Source organism: Neovison vison, chromosome 1 (assembly GCF_020171115.1).
Source record: "Neovison vison isolate M4711 chromosome 1, ASM_NN_V1, whole genome shotgun sequence".
Taxonomy (NCBI): domain Eukaryota; kingdom Metazoa; phylum Chordata; class Mammalia; order Carnivora; family Mustelidae; genus Neogale; species Neogale vison.
This window is the reverse complement of record NC_058091.1, coordinates 148,869,995-148,888,916: the sequence shown is the minus strand read 5'-3', so window position 1 is coordinate 148,888,916 and position 18,922 is coordinate 148,869,995. Positions and strand designations below refer to the sequence as shown.

Sequence of the window (18,922 nt, the reverse complement as noted above, 5' to 3'; positions counted from 1 at the left end):
CAGGAGTGTGAAATATAGATCGAGAAGGACAAGAACTCAGAAAAGGCATTGAGATTTATCCACAGGACACTTAAGTGGAATACTGAGCGCAAATGCCAGTAAGAAGTTTCAAGAGTATAGTAATGAGAAAATGTGGTTGAGTGATGGATGGTACATTTGAAAAACTGTGAGTGATAGAAGAAAAGAGAATGGCAGTTGGACATGGGCAGTGAAGTGGAAGGTTTTCTGGTCTTCATGCTGTAGGTAAATTTTACTGTCATCCCAAATGACCATATGCCTGGCCTGGCATGGCACATGGATATCACATTTCCCTCCACAATTCTAGTTCCCTGGGGCAGTTTAGGGAGAAATATACTTGAATCTGTACATTACTGCTTAATCCTCTGAGTTACTTTTTTTTTTTTTTAGTTACTCTTAAACATATTTTATGTGTACCATTTAACTTTCTAGTACTATAAACATCAAAAGTATCTATCAAAATAACATTTTTCAACCAATTTTCCAGTAATTGCAATGGATCTGTACTATACTATACTCTACGTTCCCTTCCCCAGTAGCTCTTATGTCCAGGGATACCAAATTTTCAGATGGCTGGCCAGGGTCAGGGTGTTCATTACAGACATGGTAGCACAGTGGGCAACAGCACAGGCTCGAGAATCTGGCACTGTAGGGCAGAGTCCCTGCTCTGTCACTTCCCAGCTCTATAATCTTGTAAGCCTATTTCACTCACCCTTCTAAAGCCTATTTCATCATCTGTAAAATGTGGGATATACTATCTATCAGAACCATGAGAAATGCTTAGCATATGGCTTGGCACACAGTAAGTGCTTAATAAATGTCAGCTATTACTATTTAGAGGCTCAGGCACACAGTAAGTGCTTAATAAATGTCAGCTATTACTATTTAGAGGCTCAGGACTGAGAGTAAAGCTAACTGCTCTGTATGGGAATCACCCACCACATTCTAGTGCTGCCATCTTGCTCAATGGCAGAAATCTTTGAAACCTAAGACACGTCTTCTAGGACTAAGTTGAATGGCCGCAGAGTTACAGAAGAACCACTTTATCATGCTGGGCCCTAAAATGAGAACGTGATGGGAGAAGAAAGTATTGGTGAATAGCTCATCTCAGATGAAGAGCATAAAAATAGAATCTGCAGGATATAAAGGAACTTAGCACACATCACTCAGTCAGGAGATCAAGATATGGTCATAAAGATGGATCAACAACATTCTAGTACAAAGAGTGAGAAGTGGAGACCAAGAATGGACTTCTACATGTGCCCCCAAAGAAACAACAGCCTTTTCTACCTTCTTACACTATGTGGCCATTTCTGTATGTGGGCTAAACCAACCTTGATAGTTCCTTCAAGTCACAGTCTTTCCTTTTTTTTATTTTTTAAAGATTTTATTTATTTATTTGACAAAGAGAGAGAGAGAGAGAGGGATCACAAGTAGGCAGAGAGGCAGGTAGAGAGAGAGGGGGAAGCAGGCTCCCCGCTGAGCAGAGAGCCTGACGTGGGGCTCGATCCCAGGACCCTGAGATCATGACCTGAGTCCAAGGCAGAGGCTTAACCCACTGAGCCACCAGGTGCCCGCCACAGTCTTTCCTTATTCATCCCAGCATCACACTAATCTTTCTAGGCATATTTTATTTTCTCTGAATTCCTGCCAGATGCTTAGTAATTACAGATTTAAGTAGCATGACTACACATTACTGTGAGCAGAGAGATGTTAGCTGGTACGCTTACAGGCATTTCAGTATGTTGTTCTGAGAGCTTTTACCAGAATAGAAGACAAGTGCTCCTCGGAACTACGCGGGAGGCCTGTGTGGATGTGTGCACATGTTATCCCTCTGACGGCGTGCCCGTCCTAAACAGTATCTGCACACAGGCAGCACTGGCAGAATTGGTATCTTACAGAGGGTAAAGGCACAACTGAAGCAGAGAGCAAGGATCTAGAAACTACCAGATTTGTTTCTGGTTTCTTAAATTTTCAAGTACAAGGGAATGAGGAATGGAATTCCCTTCAAGTGCAAGGGAACCTATAGGCCAAAAGAAAAAAAAAAGTAGGATAAGAAAACAAAGGATAATGGAAAGCACTGTTCTGAGAAAGTTAACCAAGGAAGCCACGATGACAAATGACAGACGGGTATCACTCAGTCAGTGAAACAGGGGTGATGTTGTTAGTGATCAGGGTGGGCCACAGTGGGTCAGAGAAGGGATTTTGTAGAGAAGGAATTCATGACCCAAAAGGCAGACCTTTATGATGAAAGATTTTATGACCTTTTGAAAAACATCAATACATGTTAGTAAGTGTTGTTCCTGTTGAGTACAGTCAGTGTGAAGTTGTGTAACTTCTCCTGGCGTGTGTCCCAGTCTCCTGAATAGGATTAGTGGAATCAATTCCAATTCTGAAAGCTGATTTTGGAAAAAAGCCAAAAGTAACTCCAGTCCAAATGTGATGAACAAGTGGGTAGTGGTCAAAAATGAGACGTTACTCAGGGGTCCAAGTCTTCCAAATATTTGGAGGAGCAGTGGCGCGACCAGACTAACCACAAGTGCCAAATTTAAAGGACAAACCATGTTTGGATGCAGAGAGTCTGGTGTGTTATTTAACCCAACCTTGTCACTTTACCGAATATCCTTTGGTACACTGAAAGCCTCCAAGAAAGATAGTGCCTGGTGATGATGAGTTAAGATACTGTGTCTGCCGGATTACATCATGGAGTACAACAGAATTTAGAAGATGAGGAGCTGTGAGGGGAAGTATTCGACAGATTGCCACGGAGACACACAGAGCTAATGGCAAGAAACAGATGGAGAATGAAGGGTGAGGGGCTAAGGCCATCTGACGAGGTGGGAGCAGGGGGACGACAGGAGTGACAGACCGTCCTGTCAGGGGTTTGTGCAGACTGGAAAGAACCTGAGAGGGCAGTGCTGTAATGCGCCAGGCGAGCTGTGTGTACATTCTTTGTAAGGATTTTCAGGTCTTCTTCAAGCACCTGTCTCCCCTTTCTCCCATGTGATGCAGTAACTAGGACAGTGTCACCACCTCTGTGCACCACCGTGTACCGTGGGAAGGTGGAAAGGAGAGCCACAAGTCACCACAAGGTGCAACCACCCGAGCTCAAGAGCAGCCAGGCTGAGTCTCCACTCACCTCTTTCTCTGCTTCATTCCCACAACCATCACCTCCTTTGCGGACACACGTACGGGGGCTGGGGGTGGTGAAGGATACGTATGGACGCTCAGTGACTCACTGGAGTCAGGGAAGGTGAGATATGAAGAAAAATGCTGCAGTGCTGTTAAAAATATAGCATTCTGAGTTTGCGTGGGAATACGGGTTTCCACTGACTATCAGGAACATCAGAATAAAACAAAACGCACACTTAAGCATAAATACATTAAGTGTCTGTAAAAAATTTCCCTAGAACTAGGTTCTCAGGAAGCTAAGTACAAAATAAATTTCACACAGAGGCTGCTTCAAACTCTCAAGTGGCTTCTCAGATCAGATTTGCAGCACAAGTGCACCTCAGGGCGGTAAATGGGGGAAGGGGATCACCGGAGACGGGAGGAAGCAGAGGAACCAGGAGTAGCCTCTCTCAAAACCTACAACTACTCCTCAAAAGACAAAATTAAGTGCCTCCATGACAAGCAACTTGCTCTAATGCTATTTTGTTTCTCAAGGATACATCAGGCCATCAGGAGCTCCACTCCCTCAGACACCTCCCCGGACAGTCAAGCTAACCCACCTCACCAAGGCACTGGCCCAGACTACTGAAGAGCTACTCTAATCCGCCACCACGATCCGTTCGGACTCCGGTGAGGTTGCAGCGATGACACACTTTCTTTTTACTACACTGAAAGAGCCCTCACCAGCATGTGGTTTCCCTAATGTGGAATAATGCCCAAACTACGATTGTGCTTTGTTCCTAAACTCCTATGGATTCAGATTTTTCTCCACTGTGGATTCTCTGATGCCGAATGAGACTTGACCTCTGAATAAAGGCTTTCCCACACTCATTACATTGATAGGGCTTCTCCCCTGTGTGAATTCTCAGATGCTGTATGAGGCCCGTGTTCCCATTGAAAGCTTTCCCACATTCTTTACATTTATAGGGTCTTTCTCCAGTGTGGATTCTCTGATGTTCAATAAGGCCTGACTTCTGACTGAAGGCCCTCCCACACTCATTGCATTTGTAGGGTTTTTCCCCAGTGTGGCTTCTCTGATGGCCAATAAGATGTGAGCTCCGCCTGAAGGTTTTCCCACACTCATCACACTCATAGGGCTTCTCCCCAGTGTGGATTCTCTGATGTCCAATGAGGTGAGAGCTATGACTGAAAGCTTTCCCACACTCATTACATTCATAGGGTCTCTCCCCACTGTGGATTCTCTGGTGCAGAATAAGGCCCGCACTCTGACTGAAAGCCTTCCCACACTGATTGCACTGATACGGCTTCTCCCCAGTATGGATTCTCTGGTGCAGGATCAGGCCTGTGTTTTGACTGAAGGCTTTACCACACTCCTTACAGTGATAGCGCTTTACTTTGTTGTGGATATCCTGATGGGAAAGAAGGGCTGACCTGTAACTGAAGGCTTTACCACACACATTACACTGATAGGGTTTCTCCCCAGTGTGGATTCTCCAGTGGCGAACAAGGCCCGAGCTCTGAGCAAAGCTCTTCCCACATTCATCACATTTATGTCGTCTCTCCTGGGTGGGATTTCCCCGCTGCCTCTCTAATCTGCCCAGAAGATCTCGGGATTCTCCATGCTCAAGACCCCCGATAACATCCCCGTTGCATTTGGCAGCTGTCTCTCCATGTGGTTGGAGTCCAGTAGATATTACCTGTTTCGAAGATAATTCCCTGTTCTCATTCCTGGTCTCACCACCTGAAATTAAAATGGGGGAAACATCAAGCCAATGTCACTTTCTATTCTCTATGTTAAAAAGGAATCGAACATCAGGGAAATATAGATGGAAAACTGGCAGGAAACACAAAGCTGCCACCTGCCTCCAAATGCTGTCACGATACAGAAGAAGAAAGCAGGGTCAAACACAAGTACCACAGACCAAAAGGGGAAGAAGTGCCAGGAACGAAGTGGGGCTTGTGAGGTGGGGGGGCAGAAATGGAAAAAAGCCACAGTCACTGAAAGGGTGGAGCACAACGAGCTTAACAGGGTGAAATCCAGGTAAAGATTTCATGGGACTGGGAGCAGAAAAAATGAGTCCCATTGCACGTAACAGTAGCCAAGGTACGTCCTGGCTTGGAGAGCTGAAGTCCACTTTATAGCACTGTTTCTCTCTGTTAGTTCCTGAGTTTGAACTCAACATTGTCTTTCAGAAAGCTCACAGCTACCATCACATAACAACGAAACAAAACACCTTAACTGATAATAATAACCAGAGCTCTCCTTACCCAGGGAGAACATGTTTCGGTAATTCTCTGGCCTATTATCTCTACTGGGATCCTTCTGGGATGGATCAAGAAGCCACTCCTCTCGAATTAGGGACACAGCCATGTCTTCGATCTTCTCTAAAGTCTGAAAGAAAACAAAATCCCCATGTGGGACTGGCACTGATCCATAGCCCCAGCCCAGAGTATCAGAGGTCCGCCAGGCTTGGAGAGGATCAAGAGGTGGGAACGTACTGTGTAAAGGGATCTCAAGAAGCTTGGAAGAGGAGAGAAATGCACCAGATTTACTGGGGTTAGGGAAAATCAAGAAACAAGCAAAAAGAATCTGGGGCAATTCCTGGTCAGTATAGGAACAGACTGCAGACAGAAGGTAGATGCCAACCACGCTGTCAAGCAGAGCTACCGGGTTTCAGGGAGAAGGGGTACAGCTCACCTGGAACCCTGCTGTGAGAAGTGTTGCTGTCATCTCCTGGTCTCCAGGACTTCCCTTCTGGGAAGGGGTAGGACTCTGAGAAGTAGAGATGGCTAAGAGAGGAGAAAGGAGCTGAGTGAGACCAGCGCTGTCCCACAGCTGCAGCAGCCAGCGCTAACCCATTCCAAAGATGCCTGTATTTCAGAACATGCGCTTGCCACAGATTTTGCACATAAAATGCTGAAGGACCCCGGGCTGGCTCAGTAGGAGCATGCAGGTCTGCATCTCAGGGTTGTAAGCTGAAATCCCACGCTAGGTACAGAAGTTCCTTAAATAAACTTAAAAAAAAAAAAATCTTTAAAAAATAAAAAGTATAAAATAGAATGCTTATATCTTGGGCTCTGGGTCTATACCTATGGCTGCACACAAGACAGCACTTTGATGTCCTACTCAGCCTGAAGTTACATGTCAAAAATAGAGTACTGATTTACTTTTTAAAATTTTTATTATTTTTAAAATTTATTTTATTTGTGAGAGGCAGAGAGTAAGAGCAGGGGGAAGAGGGAGAAGCAGACTCCCTGCTGAACAGAGAGCTGATCCCAGGACCCTGAGATCATGACCTGAGCTGAAGGCAGATGCTTAAATGACTGAGCCGCCCAGGTGACCCTGACTACTGGTTTCCTAACAGGAACTGCTTTACAGTTTCTTCTTTCTCACCAAAGCTACTTTCTATCCTTGTGCCTCTGTATGGTGTTTCTTTTAAGTCCTCATCTCATTGGCAAATGGAATATGAGAACCAATTTATCTCTGTTAACTCTATTACCTCTCTGAAATGTCTACCATGACTGCCACTTTCTGCTTCCTGAAGATGTCAGACATTGCAATACCAGAATTAACAGACCTACTGCGTCTTGGGCAATAGGCTTTAGAACTTTAGACAACAACGGTATTACTAACTCAAATATTAAAAATCAGTTTACATGGAACAAACTACTATAAATCACATAAATTAAAAAAAAAAGAATGTGGAACAAGTATGAGAGGACACTAGAACATCTTGTTCTTCAAGAAGGTAAGAAGTTCTCAAAAAATGATGGGGAAATCCAAAAGGTTGGAGGAGCCAGACTGAAGGGGCCTCCTCTGACCAAATCTGAGACAATTTAAGCATCAAAATAAAGACTGTGACAAAATAAAGGCAGATATAGGTATTTTATTTCTGGAATAAAATAAGACCTTATGAGTCCATACTAACAAATTAACAAATAAAATAAAATAGGGAGGAGGGAACACTCTCTATCATAACACATAAATGTAGAAGGCATGACACAGAAAATCATCATTTGGGAAGTCTTAGTCATCACTGATTCATTCAAGCAGCATCAATGAAAATTAAACTCATGTTTTAGCAACAAAAGTTTGATGAGGACCAGATACTTAAACACACTCAAGAGTATCTCTCCACAAATTACTTACTAATTACAAAGGGAAAAATAGTAACTTTACAGTGATTAATCTAGCAAGAATAATTTTAACCAAGTCATCAAAGATGCCAACACGAGTAACAGGACAAATTCCTGTGGTGTGGCGGCAAAGGAGGCAACGGCCCTGCCGGGGTGCTCCAGCCACACACATACAACTGGAATTTATGTGTTAAGGAAACGTCACACAAACCCAAACTGCAGCCACTCTATCAAATAACCGACCTGTATTCATCAAGAATGTCAAAGTCATGAAAGGCAAAGAAAGGCTGAGGAACTATTCCAAATTAAAGGAGTCTAAAGAGACACGGTAACTTGGGGCGCCTGGGTGGCTCAGTGGGTTAAGCTGCTGCCTTCGGCTCAGGTCATGATCTCAGGGTTCTGGGATCGAGTCCCACGTCGGGCTCTCTGCTCGGCAGGGAGCCTGCTTCTTCCTCTCTCTCTCTCTGTCTGCCTCTATGCCTACTTGTGATCTCTCTCTGTCAAATAAATAAATAAAATCTAAAAAAAAAAAAAAAGAGAGAGACACGGTAACTGCCTGCAAATCTTGGCCTGGACTCCAGAGAACATTACTGGGACAACTGGCAACAGAAGTATGAGCTGGGGACCCGATTAGTACTGGATCAGCTGACATCTCCTAACTGTGATGCATTCCTGTGGCTATCCAAGACCATGTTTTAGTGACCACACTGGGATAAAGAAATGTGTGAAGATATAAAAATTCCCGAGTTCTTTCATTTGTTCATGAACTTGCCAACGGGACCGAAAGTCTGTCTTTGAAGCCTAGATAAACATTCAAACTCAGATCGCAGGACTGGTCTGTAAACAAAAATTCCAATTCCTGGTTTTCTAGGAACTCAACAGGCACTTTCTTTTCTACTCCTCCCTCCTTGTCAATGAAATCTGGCCCCTCACCTCTCTCTTGCGGCCCTTGGGGCACTGGAGATTTGTGCTGGGTTGTCACAGATCGGAGCGGAGCATCTGGAAGCTCTGGTGCAGACTCTGAACGCACCACCTCCTCCCAGAGTCCATGTCCATGTGCACGGGCTGGGACCTGAGGACAACAGGACAGCTGCATGCAAGGAACTCCTTCATGCAAGGAAGCGAATACACATTACAAGGACCAAGAGCACAACTATAGGGCTATGTGCTTGTTAAAAGGAAGAAGAATTTCATCTACTTCCTAAGGGCAGTGAGAACACAAACAAACATATCAGTTAGCACCGAAAGGCATCATTTCTGCTGACTTCCTTCCTGCCTTTTGCACTTGCAAGGCATGGGAAGAGTGATAAACAGAAACTTAAAGCAGGGCTATTAGACAGAAAAAACTTTTGGTAACACCAACGAAACCTGAGTTCTGGTCTAAGATCTGCCTTTATGAGCGCCCAGAGAAATTCAAGTAACTGAAGCTCTCTGCGTAGCAGTTTCCCACCTGGCAAACAGGAATAATCATAGTCGCAAGTATGTTATGAGCACAAAAAATGTACACACAGCCTTCGCAAAAATAACAAGAACTCTACAGATACAAGCCACGCTGCGCTAGAGCTGCATCCATCCTCCTACAACAGAAACGGGACGGACTGGCATTTAGTCTCCTGCTGCGGAGCTCATGCCCCTCCAGGCCGCTTCCAGACCTCCCAGTCCCAGCGCGCACACCTCCTTCTGCTTACCGGCCGCCCTAGTATGTCAATCTGCCTTTCCAAGTCCTCCAGCAGGGTCACCACCTCCTCTCCGTTCTCCAGCTGATGTTCCTTCACCAGTGTCTGCAGCTCCTCGGGCAGGATGGTCAGGAACTGCTCCAGCACCAGCAGCTCCAAGATCTGCTCTTTGGTGTTCAAATCCGGCCTTAGCCACTGATGGCAAAGTGCACGGAGTTGGATCAGAGCTTCTCGGGGCCCTAACGTCTCCTGGTAGCATAACTTCCTGAAGCGCAGGCGGAACAGCTCTTGGCCGGGAGGGTTATTTTCATGCAGACTGGATTCCTGGTCCCAGCCATGATCTTCCTCTACCTTGACGATGACAAGGTCTTCCTCGGGAGCTTGGTCAGATGGGGATGGGGCTAATGACTTTCTTGATTCTGCTGCCATTTAGGGCTGGAGCAGCTCTGGAGGCTCGTCCCCACTACCCTCTTTATCTTCTCAAGAACCTTTCAAGGAGCTCTTCAATCAGGGCAATACTTGGGGTAGAGAAACTGCCAAACAATATTAAAGCAAGACAAGTTTACTAAGACACCTTAACCAGCTCCTTACCACAGCATGTCCCTCATGGCTCAGTCATTTAAGTGATCCTCTCCACCGTTCCGGAAGTAACTCCTTACCTCCTTAGCTTTCTGCCACACCGAACACCCATCAGGGCAATATTCCCTTCCTTCTGCTTCCTCTCTCTGGGGATGTGGTATACAGCAAACAAAGTCAGGAAACCATGCAGACTGGGTCACATGAAGATCTGCACTTAACCTCAGCTGGTCCTCAAGCGATGCTGATGAACTTTCAGCATTTGCTACCCTAGCGATACCATCTCTACCCATTTCAGCTCTCAACTTAGCCCTCACACTCAACAGGAGATGAATCTCTGTATAATCTAGCTCAGAATATTGTCTAGAACCGTCCTAACACCATAGGCTCTTCTCCACCTGAGTCATTATCCTACTGTGCTCTCCATCCTCCCCTGTCTCAAGGCTAACCACCTCCGCTGGGGACCTTATCTCCCTCTACAACTCTCTTTGGAGCACTGGTCCTGCCTCTCCAAGGAACCTAAATGCCCTAACACACCTGTGACCCAAGTCTAGTCCCACACACTAATGACCTTTTATAAATAAAAGCACACAGTAGGTAGTCTTTTGAGTCTGACATCTTTCACTTAGCGTAATACATATGAGGTCATTAATGCTACAGAATGTACCAGCAGTTTATTCCTTATATGGATGTATGTTTATCCATTCTGAATTGAGAGATAATCTCAAGGCATTTTCAATTTTTGATGATTACAAGCAAAGCCACTATGAGTATCTACTATGAGTTTTTGTGTGAACATGTTTTCATTTCACCTGGGTAAATACCTAAAAGTAAAACCACTGTGTCCTACAGTAGGCATATGTATAACTTTATAAGAAACTGCAAAACTGTTTTCTCAAGTGGCTGTAACACTTTGCAATTCACCATCAGTATGTGAGAACAGCTGTTGCTTCATATCCTGACAAACAATTGGTATTGTTTTATTTTTAATTTTAGATATCTGAGTGTGTAATGGTATCTCACTATGATTTGCATTTTCCTTCTGACCAATAATGTCAAGCATCCTTTCACATGCTTATTTGCCATCCACAGATCTTTGGTGAAGTGTCTGCTCAAAAACTTTTGTCTGTTTTCAAAATTAGTTCTCTCTTGAGTTTGAGGATTCATTACATATTCTGGATACAAGGCCTTTATAAGTTATATGATTTGCAAGTATTTCCTCCTTTTCATACCTTCAACAGTGCCTTTTGAAGAACAGAAATTCGTAACTTTTTGAAGTCAGACTGGTCAACTTTTTTTCTTTTAGGGATTGTGCTTTTGGGGTCACACCTAAGAAACCTTTGCTTAATCCACGGTCACAAAGATTTCCTCCTGTTTCCTTCTAAAAGTTTTATAGTTTTAAGTTTTACCTTAGGTCTATGATCCATTTTGAGGGGTTTTGGGGGAGGTTTGCTTTTTTTTTTTTTTGAGGTTTGCTTTTTTAAGTAAAATCTACACCCAGCCTGAGGCTCAAACTCACGATCCCAAGATCAAGAGTTGTACACTCCACCTGCAGAGTATGAGCCAGGCAGGCACCCCAAATTCTGAGTTAATTCTTACATAGACAGAGTTTGAAGGGTGAACAGCACACAGATACCAAATTGTTCCAGCGCCATTTGCAGAAAAGATTACTCTTACCCACTGAATTATCTTTGCTCGTCTTTGTCTAAAATCAATTGGCCATGTATGCGTGGATCTATTTCTGGAATCTCTGTTCTGTTCCACTGACCTACACCTTTATCCTTTCACCAAACCAAGCTGTCCTGATTACTGTGGCTTTCAAAATCTTGAAATCAAGGGTGCCTGGGTGGCTCAGTGGTTAAGCCACTGCCTTCGGCTCAGGTCATGATCTCAGGGTCCTAGGATCGAGTCCTACATCGGGCTCTCTGCTCAGCGGGGAGCCTGCTTCCCTCTCACTCTCTCTGCCTGCTTGTGATCTCTCTCTGTCAAATAAAATAAATAAAATCTTAAAAAAAAAATTGAAATCAAGGACTAAAGTCCTGCAACGTTATTGTGAATTTTAAAAATTGTTTAAAAAAATTTTTTTTAAGATTTTATTTATTTGACAGAGAGAGAGACATGGTGAGAGACGGAACACAAGGAGGGGGAGTGGGAGAGAGAGAAGCAGGCCTCTCACTGAGAAGAGAGCCCAACTCCGGGTCAGATCCCAGGACCTTGGGGTCATGACCCGAGCTAAAGGCAGCCACACGACTGAGCACACCCAGGTGCCCTGTTTTAATTTTTCTAATTCCATTGACTTCTGATATAAATTCCTACAAAAAGAAATCCTGGAGTAGGATTTGCGCTAAATCTATAAATCACTGACATTTTAATCTCCATTCTGTAAACACAGTCTATCTCACCATTTATTGAAGTCTTCCCTGATTGCTTTTGTTAGTGTCCAAACTACATATTCTTAAAGGACAAAATAAAATGTTTTCTCCTTTAAAATCCTTTCGTGGAGTGCCTGGCTGGCTCAGTCGGAAGAGCATGTGACTCTTGATGTCAGGTCCGTGAGTTCAGGCACCACATTGGGCGTAGAGCTTACTTTAAAAAAAAAAAAATGGGACGCCTGGGTGGCGCAGTTGGTTGGACGACTGCCTTCGGCTCAGGGCGTGATCCTGGAGTCCCCGGATCGAGTCCCACATCAGGCTCCCAGCTCCATGGGGAGTCTGCTTCGCTCTCTGACCTTCTCCTCGCTCATGCTCTCTCTCACACTCTCTCTCTCAAATAAATAAATAAAATCTTTAAAAAAAAAAAAAAATCGGGCGCCTGGGTGGCTCAGTGGATTAAGCCGCTGCCTTCGGCTCAGGTCATGATCTCAGCGTCCGGGGATCGAGTCCCGCATCGGGCTCTCTGCCCAGCAGGGAGCCTGCTTCCTCCTCTCTCTCTCTTTCTCTCTCTGCCTGCCTCTCTGCCTACTTGTGATCTCTCTCTGTCAAATAAATAAATAAAATCTTTTAAAAAAAAAATCAAGTAAAATCCTTTCTTGATGATTCCATTTGGAAGTGACTGCCCTCTTCCTTATACTTGTTGCATAAATGTTTATCATTTTACTTTATTTGTGATGGTCAAGTGATCTTTATTTTAGGAATATGCTAATACAAAATTGGAAAATGTACTCTCTCACTCATCAGGTGCCCCATAACTTTCTTTTTTTTTTTCCTTTTCCTGTAGTTATATATTATTAGTTGCAAGAAATTGTATATTCCCAATGAGTACAGTCTATATCTTTTATTTTATTGATCAAATTGAAGAACATGCAAAAGCTATTATTTATAATAGCTAACACAGAATATATCTATATTTGCTGAAAAGCAAGGTTTGGATACGAACCTGGAGGTCCAAAGAGTTCACTAATTCTTTGTGGGATATGTCCTATGGCCTTCATCTTTGGTAACAGACATCACCTCTCACTGGCACTTAAAGTGGTTAAGTGGTCTTCCTGCCTTTTGTTTATTCTTTTATCCCATTTGTGCTCCACACTGCTGCCTGCTGCGAGTTGAACTGTGTGCTCCCAAAAGATTATGCTGATCCCTAACCCCTGATCCCTGTGAATGTCACCTTATTTAGAAGTAGGGTCTTTGCAGATGTAATCAGGTTAAGTTGAGGTTATACTAGAGTAGAGAAGGGCTTTAGACAGTATGACTGGTATGTTTTAAAAGAGACACAGAGATTGAGACATACGAAGACAGGGCCATGTGAACACAGACACAGAAGAAAACTATGTGACTACAGAGGCAGAGATCAGGAGTTAGGCAGCCACAAGCCAAGGAATGCCAGTAACAACCAGAAGCTAGAAGAGCATAGCCCTACCAACCCCTTGACTTTGGACTTTCGGCATCCATAACTGTGAGAGAATAGATTTCTGCTGTGTTAAGCCACCCAACTTGTGATACTTTGTTATAGTTATGTTACCCTATGAAATTAATAATGTGCTAGAGAGACTGTTTTAACAAATATGTAATACAACTCATGACTTTAAAATCTTTCAACAAAGAACCCAACTCTTCAGCTCAATACTCAAGGCCCTTTATGGTATGTATTCCTGCCCACCTTTATCTGCTATAAGCTTACCTTCACATAGCTTTTTCCAAATGTGGCTTTTTTTCTTAAGATTTTATTTATTTATTGAGAGAGAGAGATCACAAGTAGCCAGAGAGGCAGGTGGGGGTGGGGGATGGGGAAGCAGGCTCCCTGCTGAGCAGAGAGCCCAATGTGGGGCTTGATCCAAGGACCCTGGGATCATGACCCGAGCTGAAGGCAGAGGCTTAACTCACTGAGCCACCCAGTGTCCCTCTTACATCCTCAATTTTAAGAATACCGGGTCAAGGGGCGCCTGGGTGGCTCAGTCAGTTAAGCATGGGACTCTTGGTTTTGGCTCAGGTCTTAAACTCTGGGTGGTGGGATGGAGCCTGGGGAGGGCTCTGCACTCAGAATGGAGTCTGCCTGAGATTCTCTCCCTCTGTCCCTCCTCCCTGAGCTCGCTCTCTCTCTCTCTCTCAAATAAATAAACAGGGCACCTGGGTGGCTCAGTCAGTTAAACATTTGCCTTCAGCGCAGGTCATGGTCCCAGGATCCTGTGATCACAGGAGTCCCCTTCTCTCTCTCCTTCTGTCCCTCTCCCCTGCTTGTATGCAAGCACATGAACACTCTCTCTCAAATAAATAAATAAATAAATAAAATCTGTATAAATAAGCAAATCTCTTTTTTAAAAATACCTAGTCAAGTTTGTTTATTTAGGAAGTTAAACTTGTCAATCTATAAAGACTCTTCTAATCTCAAATGCTATACTCCTGTCAACTGTCAAAGGTACAACTCAGATTTTATTTATTATTTTTTTAAACATTTTGTCAGCATTTTGGGGGGTGGAGAAGATTTAGTTACTTCAGAGAGAGAGAAAGCAGGGGCAGAGGGAGAGAATCTCAAGCAGTCTCCCTGCTGAGCTCAATCGTGGGGCTCCATCTCAGGACCCTGAGATGATGACCTGAGCCCAAATCAAGAGTCAGAAGCTTGGGACACCTGGGTGGCTCAGTCAATTAAGCGTCTACCTTCAGCTCAGGTCATGATCCCAGGGTGCTGGGATCCAGTCCTGCCTTCAGCTCCCTGCTCAGTGGGGAGCCTGCTTCTCCCTCGGCCTGCTGCTCCCCCTACTTGTGGGCTCTCTCTCTCCGACAAATAAACTAATTAAATCTTAAAAAAAAAAAAAAAAAAAGTCTGGAGCTTACCCTACTGAGCCACCCAGGTGCCCCAGAACTCAGATTTTAAAGCTTTATTCTTTTAAGTGGTGAGAAGGAATATTTCCTTCCTTCAGACTAACTCAGTCTACTTTGGGAAGTTTGGGAACTGAAAATAAAACAAAACAAGAAAGAGATTTTTCAGGCTTTAAAGGTCAAGAAAAAATAAGTGGGGCAAAAACTGTTCTTAAGAGTTATCTCCAGGGGCGCCTGGGTGGCTCAGTGGGTTAAAGCCTCTGCCTTCCGCTCAGGTCATGATCCCAGGGATGTGGGACCGAGACCCGCATCGGGCTCTCTGCTCGGCGGGAAGCCTGCTTCCTCCTCTCTCTCTGCCTGCCTCTCTGCCTGCTTGTGGTCTCTGTCTGTCAAATAAATAAAATCTTAAAAAAAAAAAAATAAGAGTTATCTCCAACCGCAGAAGCCGGTTTTAATACTGACCACACTTCACAGCACCCACAGCACTAATCCAAAACAATTAGGCATCTGTTAAGTCAGTGATTACTGCATAAATACTCTTAACTGAACCAAACGACCGAAATCTGGATTGTTCTCAGAACGGAAGCGGCAGTCTTCACGCTGCCTGACAGAACGCCCGAGAGCGGAGGGGCTCCTCCAGAAGAGCTCCCGGGCGTCCACCTCAGCGACCCTCGACAAACGAGCTACGTGTTTCGAGTAAGGCTGAATTCCAGGAGTGAAAAACGTGTCTTCTGTACAATGACCCAGGCAACACACCACCATTTTCTGAATACACCACAAAGAGCAGAGTAACAGCAAAAACTGGTGTCCAAGGATAATTACGGTTTCCAAAAGCAAAATATTGAGGCAAAAAAAGGGGGTGGGGTGGGGATCGTCCTGTGAAGGAAATGCAAAAAACTGCGAGGTAAAACCAATTCAGACGGTGGACGCGCCCGGATAAAAGATAACGTGCGGGCGGCTTCCCGTTAGACAGACAACATCACAGAAAGAGGGCGGGATGAAGAAAGCGAACCCCAGGACAGGGTCCCTGTCAGAGAGTCTGGGGCCGCGGCCTAGGCTTGCGCCCGCGGGGGACCAGCCCCCGAGCCCCCGGCAGCCCCGGGCGCCCCCCGCGCCCGGGCCCCTCTCCAGACCCTCAGGTCCGTCCCCAGCGGCGGCCTAGTCTGGCCACAGAGCGCTCCCCTCCTCCACCTGGAGCCCGAACCGTTACTCACCGCGAGCAACAGGGGCGGCCCGGGGTGGGGAAGGCGGGCAGCAGAGGACCCACGGACCCGGAGGAGCGGCAGGGAGGAACCCGGGAGAAAGCTGCAACCGGACCAGGGCCCTCCGGCCGGTAACTTCCAAACCCGCCGAGGCACGACATCGACCAACGCGCATCTTGTCTCGAGACACTTCCGGAAGCTCTCTAGGAACCCGGGAGGTCTGGAAGCTCTATGGTCTGCCGGCGGAGGGCTTCGGCTCGCCTGCGCCTGCGCGGCGCTGGGTCCGCGGGTGCGAGGGTGAGGGTCGGTCTAGGCTCGGGTCCTGCGAACCTTTAGAGACTTGCCAGTTGCTTGAGGAATTCCTGCCCGCCACAGTTCATAGCCTTTGGGTTCCCCTTTGGCACCGAGTACAACTTACAGTGTCATGTTAAAAAAATCATGGTGGGGGCGCCTGGGTGGCTCAGTGGGTTAAAGCCTCTGCCTTCGGCTCAGGTCATGATCCCAGGGTCCTGGGCTCGAGCCCCACGTCGGGCTCTCTGCTCAGCAGGGAGCCTGCTTCCTCCTCTCTCTCTGCCTCTCTCTCTGCCTGTCTCTCTGCATCCTTGTGATCTCTGTCTGTCAAATAAATAAATAAAATCTTTAAAAAAAAAAAATCATGGTGATTGAGTATAAATGCCCCACGAGTGTTTACAGGCGTTCAGCCCTTTCCTGGCTGGCTGAACTGAAATCTCCCAAACCTGCTTCGCAGTTGAGCGTTTGAAATGCTCAGTTTGTGAGGGACGCTTCACTAGTGGACCCTAGTTGTCACACCACAAAGTTTGGGAGAGAGATCGACGTTCACACCTGCGTTCATTCTTTTGTTGCCTGAAAGCAGCTCGTCTCAGCAGCTTCCTGAGGACTGCGGCCGGGAGACAGTGGTGCAGGCCGCTCCGAGGACTGCTCCCGAGCTGGTTCCCTGGCAGGGGGTTTTGTGCAAACACCGGAAATTCTTGACTCACAACGTATAATTTGTTCGGTTGTAAAAGTTAAGATTTACTGATTTCCACAGAGGCATAAATCTTAATGTACACGTCAGGAATTCCTCAAGCAACTGGCAGGTCTCTAAGGGTTTGCAGGACCCGAGCCTACGCCAACCTTAATGATGCATGATGCGTCTAGCATATTTGATTGTTCAAAACTAGCGCCTGCAGGCCTGTGCGTTACTGGTTTTCCCGTTCTTCCTGTTTGGGGATCTCCTTGAGGTCACTGGAGATGATCACAGCAGGCTGACAGTTCCTGCTGCAGTGTTAGTGCTTCGTATATCCGTTTAAAGTTTTAACTTTTCAGACTAAATAGGATTTGGTGGTGGGGATTGAAGAAAATGTCTTATTTGTGCTGTTTTGCGCCCCCTCCTCCATTTTTATTCCTTCACCACCTTTCCTAGCCACCCACTTATTTTCTTAGATGCCCTTCCAATCTTCACCTTAATTTCCCCTCTTTATCTGTTCCTGCTGATAGTTGATGTGGGGAACAAAAGCAAAAGGAAAAAATTAAACTTCCTTACAACTTATAGCCCATTGACAAGTGCCTGAGATGGGTAGAGTGACCCTCCTTGAGAGCTTGTTTGGAGGTTCTAGCAGGGGAGCACAGCTACTCATATCCTATACCCTTGACCGAAGAACGGTCCTCTCCTCTATCGGGGAAGGTCGTCCTCTTCGACCGAGCGCGCAGCTTCGGGAGGGACGCACATGGAGCGGTGAGGGAGGAAGAGGACACCCGCCTAGCCAGCCAGATCAGCCGAATCAACCCTGGCGATCAATGGGGTGACAGATGTCGCAGCCAGATCGCCCTCACATCCGAGTGACCCTCCTTTAGGAGCTTAGCTGCCACGATGTTAATACTTGGCTAGCAGCAAAAGACAGCTTTAGCTTGACATTAGCCTGACTTCTAGGAGCCTATAAAAAATCCTTTGGAAACTTCCTTCCTCTCTATCCCCTAAAATATATGTCAGCAATCATACCCCAAGCATAGGGCCCACTGATATACATCTGAAGGGTCTCATGACTAAGGATTTAGATAGACAGTAATGACTGACCTTCCCCAACAATAGCAAACACCTCCAGGTCCTGGAAACCCTGCTTCCAAAATTCCTCAGGGGGCACCTGGATGGCTCATTGGTAAAGGGTCTGCCTTTGGCTCAGGTTGTGATCCAGGGTCCTGCGATCAAGTTCCACTTCGGGATCCCTGCCCAGCAGGGGAGTCTGCTTTTCCCCTTCCCCCTGCTAACGCTCTCTCTCTCTCACTCACTCACTCGCTCTCTCTTTTAAATAAATAAATAAATAAATAAATCTATCTTTTTTAAAAAAGATTTTTTTAAATTTAAAAATTTTTTAAATTAAAAAAAATTTTTAAGATTTTTAAATAAAATCTTTTAAAAAATATTTATTTGACAGAGACAGTGAGAGAGGGAACACAAGCATGGGGAATGAGAGAGGTAGAAGCAGGTTTTCCACTGAGGAGAGAGCCCGAAGTGGGGCTCTATCCCAGGACCCTGGGATCATGACCTGAGCTGAAGGCAGATGCTTAATGACTGAGCCACCTAGCCGCCCCTCCAATAAATAAATAAAATCTTAAAAAACAAAACAAAATTCCTTAGAGACTTATGCTATCCCTAACTGGTTCCCTTCCAACTTGAAAATATATAATGGGTCACTCCTCGGGACCCTATGACCTCATGACCAAAGACATTTCAAGAATTCTTTATTGACTCTTCATTCCCAAACCCTAACATTTTCACATCAATAGTGTTTCTATCTAGTTCCCAACCCAAACTCAAAAATATTTTGTTCACCCATTAGGACCAAATCTCAGTAGTTTTGATCTGTTTTTAGGTTTTTAAATCCAATCATTACAATGAAACAAATAACACTAAACACTGAGAAGTTACAGT

General features: G+C 45.3%; 1 protein-coding gene across 1 annotated transcript; it reads right to left on the bottom strand.

Annotated features, from left to right (window-relative positions):
• Positions 1-1,541: 1,541 nt before the first annotated feature.
• Positions 1,542-16,171, bottom strand: ZKSCAN8 (zinc finger with KRAB and SCAN domains 8). Its single transcript, XM_044261043.1, has 6 exons — positions 16,006-16,171; positions 8,976-9,496; positions 8,221-8,359; positions 5,849-5,940; positions 5,419-5,542; positions 1,542-4,891 (listed from the first exon to the last, which is right to left on the bottom strand). Exons 2-6 carry the CDS (start codon positions 9,390-9,392, stop codon positions 3,930-3,932), a joined length of 1,734 nt encoding a protein of 577 aa, XP_044116978.1. The 5' UTR covers positions 9,393-9,496; positions 16,006-16,171; the 3' UTR covers positions 1,542-3,929.
• Between the last annotated feature and the right edge of the window lie 2,751 nt (positions 16,172-18,922).

Excerpts from the sequence above, each read along its gene's own strand:
- ZKSCAN8 (XM_044261043.1), bottom strand. The coding sequence starts at position 9,392 with ATGGCAGCAGAATCAAGAAAGTCATTAGCCCCATCCCCATCTGACCAA. Across the intron at positions 5,941-8,220 it reads CCAAGGGCCGCAAGAGAGAG|CCATCTCTACTTCTCAGAGT; the intron begins GTGAGGGGCCAG and ends CTCCTCTCTTAG. Across the intron at positions 5,543-5,848 it reads TTCTCACAGCAGGGTTCCAG|ACTTTAGAGAAGATCGAAGA; the intron begins GTGAGCTGTACC and ends GTTTTCTTTCAG.